Source organism: Haliotis asinina, chromosome 10 (assembly GCF_037392515.1).
Source record: "Haliotis asinina isolate JCU_RB_2024 chromosome 10, JCU_Hal_asi_v2, whole genome shotgun sequence".
Taxonomy (NCBI): Eukaryota; Metazoa; Mollusca; class Gastropoda; order Lepetellida; family Haliotidae; genus Haliotis; species Haliotis asinina.
Genome location: NC_090289.1, coordinates 44,107,438 through 44,120,176, shown reverse-complemented (window position 1 = coordinate 44,120,176; position 12,739 = coordinate 44,107,438). Strand labels below are relative to the sequence as shown.

Genomic DNA, 12,739 nt, shown 5'->3' with positions numbered 1-12,739 from the left:
AGACCAGTTTTCAAGCCACCAAAATATGACCGAAAGACCATTTGTCAATGACTTCCTCCACAGTTGAGCAGACAGTGCATCTGCCCAGAGTGGAAGATAAGGGGGCAGATCCCAGGCATCATTCTAAAGGACATCATAAGGTGTTACCCCACTTGGCATTACAGTGATATCACTGGAATGACCCAGTGAGTTCAGTTTTACACCACACTCAGAATTAATCCAGCTATATGACAGGTTTATAAATAATTGAGTGTGGACCAGCCAATCAAGTGATCAACCGCATGAGTATCACTCTGCACAACTGGGAAGTAACTGACTTGTGTCAACTAAGTCAGCCTGAACACCTGAACTAGTTGGTGGCCTCATGTGACAAGCATGGGCTACTGAAGGCCAATATTCTGACCCAGACCATCAAAGGCCATTATACCTGGAAGGCCTGGACATCAGCACACAGATACAGGGTGAAGTAGCAATATTTACTGTGGCACGGAATCTTAGAGAGCTGACCCCACAAAACTGAAGTCTTGACTGGGACAAGCAGCGTGCATGTTTCTACATAACTGAAGTCGATGACCCAATGATGTGTGAGTTTTACACTTCATTTAGCAATATTTCACCAACACCACGGTGAGGGACATCATTGCTTCATAACTGTAGCCAAATTGTTGGTTAACTCACGTCACCATATCCAAACTGCTTGGATCAATGCTCACATTGTAAATCACTGTATTTTTTCTTATCCTCACACATGCATATTTGCTTACAGAATCTGACGGAAATGGTGGTGGGTCAGGCCATGCTGGATTCTGCTGTCAGTTCAAAATTACGTCCAATAATTTCCCCTTATTAACGGGAACTTGTAACGGCGATAATTCTGTCTTATTCTTCTCATATTCGTATTAGATTTGGGGGGGGGAGTCATATCCAGTAGAAAAAAGGTTTGTTGACAGGTACGTGATGACACTAACATAGCTAGTGTCTTGTTAAGTTTGTGATGCAGCTAAATATCCTGATATAACAATCAATAGTTGCGACCTTTCTTCATGTTTAATTATCAAGACGTGCGCATAGACATTCCACCAAAATACTCCGCACAGCGTCTGGCTTCCATAAGTCATGTGATAAATCGGGTGAGTTAAGTTAGCGTCGTAGGGTAACTGTTAGTTGTTGAGCAATGACAAGTGGTCCAAACTGATGAATGCCAGTGATGTCCTCGGTGGCTATGTCTCGCAGATAACAGTTGGCGAATACAGTATTTTTACTTCCAAAAACAACCTTCCATAGACAGCAACCAATTACCATGTAGCACTAGTGTGGAGGCTAGAGCTCTGACTTCATGTGGGTTAGAGGCTCGTGGAGGGTCTAATCCTGCTGCTTTATATGCTCTGAGTATAACAGCTCTGATCCAGACTGAGATAGTGTTGCGGGATACTTCCGTGGGTGTCTCAGTAGATATAAGGATAAATAGGCGCTTGAACCATTGTCTTCTAGACAATGTGCAATGTATATTTTCAATGCTCTCACTGGACATAACGATAAATCTTGTGAATACAGAATTGTTTATCCAGTTGGCTTGGCAGGTGATTCTTGCAATGAATCCCATTTTAGACCTAGCTGTTTCCTGGTGACTTGTATTGAAGCTCGTTCGATTAAAGTCTAGAGTATGAATTTCTGATATTCTTGCCGCTGTAGCCAAGGCAAGCAAAAATAGCGTCTTTTGAGTCAACATTTCAATTGAAGTTTGATCAAGTGGTTCATATGTATCACTTGGAGAGATGTTGGAGTGCAATACTTAAATCCCATGCTGGAGCTCTAAATCTGTGTTGTTGATCTTCCAACTTGAACGAACGTAGTAAGGCAATGAACTCTGATACTTTAGTCAGTTTGGTCCCTGTTCCCATGGTGATGAAATAGCTGATCTACAGCTAAATATGTAGATAATGTATAACCCTTCAGACCTACAGATTGACGTAAATAGCATAAATAATCTGCTATTTGAGGATGAGTTGCCTTGTTCACTGAAATTCCCTTTTTTCTGGTGTATGTCTCAAACCGTTTCCACTTTCCGCGTATGCGTTATTCCTCCCCGTGGAATGCTGAGAATGTCCGTTGCCCAGGCTAAGGGATCTGGTACTGGCGACACACAAGGTTGTTGTTTGTTGAAACACTTCCCGATGCAGCATCCATTCTCTTGGAGATGTACGTAGGGGACGAGATAAGGTGTCTGTCATGACGTTGCAGGCTCCTGGTATGTGACATGCTTTTACTTGAAGATTCAGACTGTCAACTAGGTTGAACAGTGTCAATGCTGTTGACCAGTGGTGGATGGCATGAATGACTGCTTTCATTTCCAACTGGTTGATGTGATGAGCTTGTTCCTCTTTGTTTCAGATTCCTGCTGCTACCTCGTTTTCCAGATGAGCTCCCCATCCTTGTAGAGATGCATCTACATAGAGGTGGTTGTTGAATACTGACTCCAACATATAGGCTCCTGCGCAGACATTCGATCGGTGAGTCCACCACATCAGAAAAGGCTTCAGGCTGTCTGTGAGCAGAATCTGTCCTCTGTTGTTGAGATGAAGATTCAACAATCGTTGTAAGGGATGCAACTGCAGTCTTCCTCTTCTGGTCATATCTTGCGCTGACATGAGGAGGCCTAGTAGACAATGCCATTGTCGAAGTGTTAGCGGAGAGAGTAGAGCTTGCGTTATCATTTCTTGAATCTTGACCAACCGGTGCTCTGGAACTACAATCTAATTCAATATAGTGATGAAAAGAATCCCGAGGAACTTGATATCTTGTTGAGGTTCCAATTCCAACTTTAGGTGATTAACTAACCAACCCAGTTGTGTTAGTGGCCTGACTTGTTGAGTTGACTTTTCCGTTGATGCGCTTCTATACTGTTGTCCAGATAAAGAGCACTGTGTAGCTCCCTGAGGTGTAGATAATTGATGATGGGTTTGGTTATCCATGGGGTCTAAGTTATTCCAAACGGGAGGACTGTCCATTGGTAATGCTAGCCGTTGAAAAGGATTAGATTCTCAACTCATTCGAGCCCAGTTAGTAGTCTGATAGTGAAGTCCAACTGTAGCTCCCATGATGAGATTGTATGCTGTGACAATGCATCATTCTTTGTCTTCAGATCATTAACGCTGAACTTGTTGACATTCCAAGGAAGTCTATTTATAGCTGGCTGGCTGTCCAGTCAGAAAGTGCCCTTCATTGCTGTAATCCTCCTAAAAGGCAACTTTGGGTCTGCTGTAGCAGATCTTTATACCATCTAAACAATCAAATGACGCTGTAGACTGCTAAACTAGCGTGTAAACGTCATCTTTCCATCATTGAATGACTGTAAGTCCAATGTAGACGAATTCCTAGCACTGGAAAAATAACATCACATTCTGCGCACGGCGTTGTCTCTCGAGGACCAATCAAATGGTAGATGTTACGTCGCTGGCTTTCTTTACAGGGCGTTATCTCACTGGGACCAATCAGATTGTAGACATGACGTCACCGGTGTAGCAGATAACTCATCATTGTGAAATCTTGTTCAAACGGTGATACCCTTGCTAGCACTTAGGCTTGTCCGTAACCATGTTGTTTGGCGAACACGTGTCTAGATGAGTAAAGCGCACGAAAAAAACTTGCGTCGCTTGAAGCTGATGTAGACAAATTGTCTTCCAGGTAGATGTGTCGGAACTTTTCCACCGAAGATAATACCGTCATCTCTTGTGATCGGAGGTGTAGTTTGCAGTGGTAAGTTGCAGTCATCTCGAAGAATCTTTGTGACGTATTCATCATTGACTTTATTGTTTTATTTCATTTTACATCAAGTTATCAAATATTCTTTTGGGTGGTTTGGTGGTCCTGAAAGAGACCGTTGAGAACAAGTGTTGGTTTACCCTGCATCCGTCTGCTTCAGCACCGTTGTCAAGGTGTCGATGGACTTGACTTCTCTAACGTCTTGAGCAATCATTCTTGTTCAATCTTGTCGAGGGAGTAGATTCAGTCCTGCAGTAGTTGAGACGAGGTGTTCAGACGTTAACTGTTGATCATTCTTGTAAGTGACTACAGCTGACGGGAACAATTATTCTTCCTCGTTCGCAGGATTGCTGAACATGAGGTGCGAGTCTAAATTGAGCCCGTCCAAATGTCGTCTAGCTTGAAAGATCATTGCGGGGACTACTGATGATCTTGTTGTTGTTGAAACTTGGATGCTGACTTGAATGCCATAGACAACTTCTCAGAAATCGTAGATATCAGAGCTATCGCCGGAAACGTTAACCCATGTCTTCCTTCTTCATCCTGTAAGTGTTGGGTTAGTTGGAATCCGTGGATAATGAGACTAATTCCAGACCATTCATGATCCACAATGTGACTTCTGAGTCCGAAAATAGGGCTTCCATGGGTGACAAATCACGATGTTGTCTAACTTCGTTCCTCCCAGAGTTAGATGAATTCATAGATCTGCATGAGTCAGAAGTCCGAAGGGGAGGATGACTGCATACGACGTCTTCTATAAAAAGGGGAGACTGAAGGAGACCTCCTTCGCTGATGAGAGCGAGTGTGTGACGTCACTCACCCAAGTATACCTACTCATGTGAGTGCACTCACTCGGCTTGGGTATATCCTTCTCTGTGCTGTGATCTGATGCTCGAGACCTGGGTCTTCTGGAGTGCGTGCATGCATGCACCTCCTCTTCATCCTCAGACGTGAGTGCAGGTTGTAGATAAATGCTGTCGCTGATTCAGAGTGCAGTCATCTTTCCTCTTCCAATCTTCGTTCCATGAGGTTCATCATCTGCGTTGTTAATTGCTGTATGAACATGCCTGCGTCGAATGCATGCGGTGCGTGCATTGACGACTATGTTGAAGAGTTGTCTATGATGTCCGTAAATGCAGTCGACATCTATATGTTATGGATGAGATGTGTTCTGAGGTGTTGAAGATGCTGTCGGTGTCCGGTGCATGGTGTCTTCACTCCGTATCATTAACAGAGACTCGTGAAAATATTGATGTTCTTCTAAAAGGACTATCTCCTCGCCAACTCAGCGAGGGATGATTCTGCGATAATCTCGTAGATGACAACTTCGACTTCTAAATTTTCTTAGTCTGAGACGGTCCAGTCTCAACCGATGATCTCTTCTGAGTCTTGGGAGGGGACTCGCCCAACCCTGGACACAGCCTTTGAGATACGACTGGCTTCTCGCTGGAATGAATCTCAGCATCAACATTTAAACAGTTACCTGACTTTATTTCACTAGATTTTGACATGACTAATGCGAGCCAACGTTGCTTATCTCTAGCATGCCTGTGAATAGACCGTAAATGTAATGAGAATTCTGCTTCAGACAATTTAATGCAAAAAACACAACGAGTATGAGCAGAACATAAAGGTTTACACACTGGGCAAAGTACGTGCGGGTTAACCGCCGACAGCCATAATCTGCACTGTAAACACGATTTCGTAAACTGAAACTAAGTCTCAGTTGACGAAATATGTGTTAGAAATAGACATAATAAATACAAAATTGTATAATAATAACAAATATATACAAGCCAAAAAACCTGTACAGCAAAAATTTTGTTATAAAAATCGAAAGAATGAAAGATTTATCGCCGTGTACGGGACCCCAGGTGCCTCCAGGACCCCTCGTCAGGCGATGGGGAGAGAGTGAAGTAGTATGGCGGTCAGCTGACCATGTGCGCGGGAAATGGGAAGTAATACTTGGGTGAGTGTGAATTTTACGTCCACTTCTTTTAGAAGGGAACTTCAAGGGGTTTCAGGTGTTCCGCTACCTTCGCCAGGAAGAGGAGAGTAAGCAATTAAGCATGAGTCAGGATAAGGAAAAATGTGTATTATCTAATTACTGTACAAGTACTTCATTCCAACACAGTGGAAGCTGTCTAAACCAGCATTGCTAGGAGTGCAGAAATCCGGTTTAGACAGCATGCCAGATAGTAGAGCTGATCCAGTTACCTATGCCTTGGACTGAACCAGTTTTGTAACTCTCATATACATAGTTGTATCACACAGTTCTCTCAATTACTGCACATACTGACTACGTAACGTCTGTCAACTCACTAAATACTGATACAAGCATACTCACACTGAATAACAATTAAATTATCTTTGTTGGCACCCGTGTAATTTGAACCACAGGCAAACTGTAGCGCAAGTGGGGTTGCGCAGCATAGAGAATATGACCAGTCTTCATATATGTGAGCGAAGCAAGCAAAGGTTGGCAACACACAGCCCTCGCTTTGGTTCAAAAAGTATTTTTCGTGTCAAAATAAAATATCGCCACCATCAAAAGTACACTCCAAATTCCTGACTAGGTTGTGATCTCCGATTTCCAACGTCATATTTAACAATTACTCATGTGAAATATATTTTATTCAACATTTTAAGCACCACTCGTGGTACAACAGACCGTTCTTGGCCTCCATTACCCCTGCCAGTTCCGGTTCAAAGCAGTGAAGGAACAAGTTATTATTTCGCATGGAATACATAAAGAGTTACCTCCCATGCTTCATACGCCTACTACGCCAGAAGTGTGTTTATTGTAGAATAAATGTTACAAAAGATCTAACAACAACGCCGACACTTAAGACAAATACATTCCAACAGAATCATGATAAAATTAGGCAATATGGTATATCTATATAATTTCTGCTTATTCTTGTTCCTTCACTCCGTTGAGCCGGAAGCAGGCAAGGGTAATGGAGGCAAAGCACGAACTGATTATGTGTGGCGCTTAAAATGTTGAATAAAACATATTTCACGTGAGTAATTATTAAATATGGGGTTGGAAATCGTAGAGCACAACCTAGTGAGGAAATGGGAGTGTACCTTTGATGGTGGCGATATTTTATTTTGACACGAAAAATACTTTTTGTACCGAAGCGAGGGAAGGGTGTTGCCAACCTTTGCTCGCTTGGCCCGCATATATGAAGACTGGTCATTTTCTCTTCGCTGCGCAACTACATTTGCACTACAGTTTGCCTGTGTTTGAACACAGGATTAACTGATGACTATACACTTACTTCCCGACTCCTTGTGCTGGTTTACATAGCTATATTACAGAATAAACACATTTGGGCAGCTCATTTCATGCTAAGATCCGCAACTGTCAGCCGCTGGATTGCAGAGCCTATAATTGACGATTATCATGGAAGGGACTGAGACTTTAAGCCAGAGTTGACAACTTGCCATATTAGACAGCTGCTGGTTTTGACAGCTTCCACTGTGTGTAGATAATCCCAAAGAAGACAACTCAAAATGATATGTGTGGACCTTTTATTCTGAATGTCTCTTCTTAAGAGTTCGAGATGGCCATAAACGTGTAGAAAAATGTTTGCTTATTGCACAAAACTAATTGTCATACAAAAACTATTCCATAAACTGCACAACAGTCATCAAAATATATTCTTATACAGCTGCAGAAACCTTGAAAAATTAAAATAAATACAAGGCACTTGAATTCGTTTGGAAACATTAATTGTAAAACATATCCATGTGAAATATGTCAAATACAGATTCTAAAATATCTCATATGTGATAATGGTTTAGTCGAACAATTAGTTAAGTTATGCTACACCAGTCTTTTCTCAATACATTATTGATATTGATACCCCATCAATACTAAATTAAAGATTTGCTGCCATAGAATTCTTTCTATTTGTTAAAATTTGAAAGCTATAGATGGACATAGAGATCATAATACATGTAGAAAATATTATTTTGATATTAATCTACATACTGATATATCATGACACTTTAGAGCTGATATAGCATGAACTCTCTTGATGATATCGTTTGCCATGACATTCAAATTCTGTTACTTCTTAATTTCATACATGAATTACAATAACTGATACGAGCAACTATTACACAATATTACTCATAAGTGTTCTTGGCAGGTAAATTAAAAAAGGACAATAATTATCATCAAATTTTAATTTTGCATATTTTATTTTATTTTTTGGTATTGAATTAAGTGCTTCTTAAAAATAGTTGCTGTTTTCAATGAAATACAAACAATGTCAACAAAAGCACATTTGTCATAATGCATCAGTATGATTTGGCAAGTGTTGAATTTCAATTTGGGAATTTCACTGACATTTGCTGCAGAAGCAGGTCAAATTGAAAGATAAATCCCAGTCACTATCAACCAATAACATACACTTGGCACAGAGGGGATAAATGAACCCTCAGTAATACTGGTCAACTCTGTTGAAGTAACTTTGAAAGTATGAACACATGTTTGTTCGAGTATAATGAGACAATACAAACAGAAACTAGAAAGACTGTAAACAAAAAAATGTCAGCAACATAACAAAGCAGCAAGTGATTCAGTTGAAAAGATTGGAAATGTAGGAATGAAACAATGTGGTTAAAAAATGCCAACATTCACAAATCACTTAAGTATTTCATGTACACATTTCAGCCGTATTGCATGCTTTAGTGTTCTCTATGACAAAATAAAATAAAAATATATGAGGAACGTTTATTTCACTTTAACCTGATAATGTTGGAAGCCTATATACTACTCAAAAGAAATAATGAACCACCAATACGTGTTCCAACCTTAGCTGTTATGCCATGCAAAACTGGATGGTCACAGATTAACTGTAGTCAAGTGAATTACTATTTGACGCTGACCCTTAACTTCTTTTGAGTAGCATACATTTATTACATTTTCTACAGTGTGCTATTGTCACTCTTGTAGAAGTACAATTTGTACATGGTCATGAACACCTTGCAGCAGAAGTTCCCCATCATAGCTTACGATCTTCCTCTTCTTTGCCGCCTTGAGGGTTCCGACCAGGGCCTCAAATATATTAGCACATCTATCATCCTTGAAAAGGACTCCAAATGTAACCTGCACATTTCCATCAGGACCTGAAACAGGACGTGTAGACAATTTTGCACAAATATTTGCTGCCTTTCACCAGTTGAAATACAGTCATCCCTTCATGATATTGCAAATGTTGTCAAACCTCAGGGTAACCTCTCGCTGCCATAAAAGAGTCGCCCAGTGATCATCTATCATCACTTCATCAGAAATAGCATACCAACAAATCCACCGAGATATTCAGTGCATATCAAAATTAAACAGATGTTTTCATTCTGTATGTCCTTGCATTATGGGTTTTCAGGTGCTCCATAAACATTCGTGATTTTCTTCAATAATCACACAAATAGTGGAACATTGCAGTCTAAGTAAACTAGTATCGGTACTTTTCGTTACACTCCACTACTGAGTCTTACAAAACCTCGTAAGAGGTCATGTCACGTACCCGTTGAGACTGACCAATCAGAACACGGCTAACCATATCGCAAAAGTAGACATTCGTACATACCTTTTGAACTTTTACCTCAGAAAGGTTTGTACCCAAATGATTCCAAATGCTATTTTCCCATACGATCGCTACCGGGTGATGCACATGTAGCACAGTGCAACACGCTCAATGGTGAGTAAACAGTCACTAAAAATGGCGTTTTTGTCAATATTCAAGGATGTAAAGTGGACAGTCATAGGTCACTCAAAGGTTACCTGACGCAAGTTTCTACTACGTTTTGTTAGACTCAGTAGTGGACTGTAACAAAAAGCACTTTGAATAAGTTTACGTAGACTGTGGAACATTGGAATAAAAGATAGCTTTATTATTGAGACTTGCCATCACGTATTAACGATGTTCCGTGCTATGTATAATGCAGGTGTCTCATGGACACCAAGACTGCATAACGGTGAAGGATAACTGCAGTTCCAAACAATCCTTCTGTAGTGATGTGTTTGTTTTTTTGACGTTCACAACGTTCAATGTTCCAGCAATATGAGTATGATGGCAATCTGTAAAGAATCCTGTTTTGATGTGAGATACTTGACACTGACATGACTTTCAATCCACCCACTGGGATACAGTGCATCAACCGTGAGTGTAACCACCCAATCCCAGTAAACCTTGTACAGTGAGAGAGTCAGTTTAGTTTTATGCCACACTCAGCATTATTCCAGCTATATGGCGGCCGTCTGTAAATATCTGAGTCTTGACCAGACAATCCAGTGATCAACAGCATGAGAATTGAACCGCACAATTTGGAACCGATGACATGTGTCTACCAATTCAGCAAGCCTGACCACCCTATCATTGCCTCTTATGACAAGCATAGTTGCCTTTTAAGGTAAGCATGGGTTGCTGAAGGCCTAGTCTACCCCAGACCTTCCCGGGGTGGATTGTTCACTGCATTATGTTCCAAGCATGTGTAGTCCATTGAGTTGTGTGTCTGTCCTCTGCCAACATCAAAATATGTCATAAACTGCATCTTTACCTGGACTTCCTAATCTTTTGATTTCCTCTTTCAGAAGCCCTATTTCATGCTCTACATTCATGATTTCCCTGAAAACAGAAACGTTCATTAATTTGATAGCTTCTATTCCATACTGTGCAATGTTGGACAACTGGAAGGAAAATAGGCTATTATTGTCATACTCAAAATGGTGTAGCTACACAATAGGCATCCTGAGCCTCTTTCTGAGTAACGGAATAAAACGAATATAACAAAAATGCAAAGAATCGAGTCTCGGGCAGACTATCCAGTGATCAACAGCATGAGCATAAATCTAAGCAATTGGATATGATAACGTGTCACAGCGATCCTGACAACCCGATCCCGTTACTTGCATCAAACGACAAGCAGGTATTACCGCAGACCAAAAAATAATTAGGCACGTCTATGGATAGTTAAGCTGCCCTCGCGATATACATGACATGAGTATTCTAATGTATAACTAGAATTTCTAGTTGAAATTGATACTCTTATTCCACAACAGTGGGTCTGAAAGCGTTATAGAATTAGTTCCCTTTCATTGGCGCTGGTATCTATTACTACACCTGACTCATTAACATTCAACATACTAAGACAAAGAATCGTTAATTCTAATCATCGTGTAGGTTTATTAGTTTATGCAAACTTACCACTTTTCTTTCAAAAGGATTACTGAAAACTAACTGCACGCTAGCGTCTTCGAATCACCCCACCCACTTTAACACACGGAAGTTGAGTGAATGAAATGTGCGCATGAGCAGGTGCCCGGCCAACATTCTATACTAATAACCATACGACAACTTACATGTTTTTCAGTATTACAAAAGCAAAAAATGCGTTAGTTGTCTTAACACATGTGACAGGAAACGTTAGATAATTAACAGTGGCATAGATGTACACAACTATTTTAGCTACACACAGAGACAAAGGAAACAAATATCATGAAACACTAGAAAATGAATAATTTCACCAGTTGGTAAGTCTAAAACCTTCTCCTAGATGTTCAGTTTCCTTATTACTAATTTTGTATTAGTGGTGATTATTTTTCTGTAACCTCTCTAAGGTGTTAGTTACTTACGTGCTTTGAAAAGACTTGGTAATCAAATGATAAAATGTGTCCTTTCAGACGTGTGACTCTCCAAGATCTATTGTTGATATTGCCTACGTTACGTTATGAGTGAGTGAGTTTCCATATACGCAGATTTTAGCAGTTTTCCAGCGATAACACGGCAATAACACACCAGAAATGAGCTCCACACATTTTACCCATGTGAGGAATCGAACTCGTTTGGGGGTGTGACGAGCGAACGCTTTAGCAGCAAGGCTACCCCCAACGCCCAGTTACTTCATGAAAATACAAAACATAATATCCCTTATTCTGCTGGTAGATACTTGGTGAAAATATAATTCGTTTTATATGAACATATTTTCAAATCAGACTACATTATACGTTAATATTATATGCTGTAGTGTGTACAAGTAGTGTACACCCCTTCCGCAAAGTTGGTTTCCTTCAGGTTGTGTACCATATTACTTGAGAAGACGATAGTCGGTGTATAAACTTCAGTTCCCTCGGAGGGATACCCACAGGTCGACCTTTTCTTGGGTTGGGTCTGAAATAAACGCAGGGATTTTCTCAACAGAAAACAACAACGCAAAATTCATTTTTCTTCTTTGATTTTATACTGTTGCCAGAAGTTTCAATATACGAACTTGAATGTAAGATAAACTTTATTTGCAAGATACAATTAATAATTCTGTGACCTAAAAATTCATCTGTACAAAAGGGCTAACGTGATGCCATCTCCGCGACTTTTCATACCGAGATAGTATATTCCAGGCAACCTGTGAAGGTATGCTACGACATAAACCGAAAATGCCAAGCTCGACGCTGAACTACCTATTCTAACGGTCATTAATACAAGGCATAAAGACTTTAAGACATAGCTGAAGCGAAACTACAAACATGGTTGATTTAATATTTTACTGGTAGAACGCCACATTGTTAGCCAAAACCTATTATGCTGTTTGTATTTCGATCGATGAAGTATTTCTAGAATTTTCGAAGTATACCAAGTAACCTCATCATGTGAGACATGTCTTCTAAAGAGCCCTGAGTGTGTTAAACTGATAATAACTTATCAACAATTAAGTATTTATAAAATTAACTATAAATTAATAATTAATATGTAAAAATGGGTAAAAGAATTATTAACATAGAGATGACTGGCATCCTCGACATGATGTACTGCACAGGTTAGTGAGTGAGTTATACAGCGCACTCATCAGTATTCCAGCTATATGGCGACAGTCTGCAAAGAATCGAGTCTGAGCCAGATAATCCGGTGATCACCATCCTGAACATCTATATTCGTAACTGGGATACAGTGACATGTGTCAACCAAGT

The 12,739-nt window shown here is 40.2% G+C and overlaps 1 protein-coding gene across 1 annotated transcript; it reads right to left on the bottom strand.

Annotated features, from left to right (window-relative positions):
• Positions 1 to 7,282: 7,282 nt before the first annotated feature.
• LOC137298406 (costars family protein ABRACL-like) lies at positions 7,283 to 11,074 on the bottom strand. The gene is made up of 3 exons (XM_067830667.1): positions 10,983 to 11,074; positions 10,336 to 10,403; positions 7,283 to 8,904 (listed from the first exon to the last, which is right to left on the bottom strand). The coding sequence occupies exons 2-3, from the start codon at positions 10,394 to 10,396 to the stop codon at positions 8,720 to 8,722; spliced, it is 246 nt and encodes an 81-aa protein (XP_067686768.1). The 5' UTR covers positions 10,397 to 10,403; positions 10,983 to 11,074; the 3' UTR covers positions 7,283 to 8,719.
• Positions 11,075 to 12,739: the final 1,665 nt, after the last annotated feature.

Bases quoted from the DNA above. Each gene is read 5' to 3' on its own strand.
- LOC137298406 (XM_067830667.1), bottom strand. From the start codon at position 10,396: ATGAATGTAGAGCATGAAATAGGGCTTCTGAAAGAGGAAATCAAAAGA. The intron at 8,905-10,335 runs GTAAAGATGCAG...GTCCTGTTTCAG, and splicing joins CAAAAGATTAGGAAGTCCAG to GTCCTGATGGAAATGTGCAG.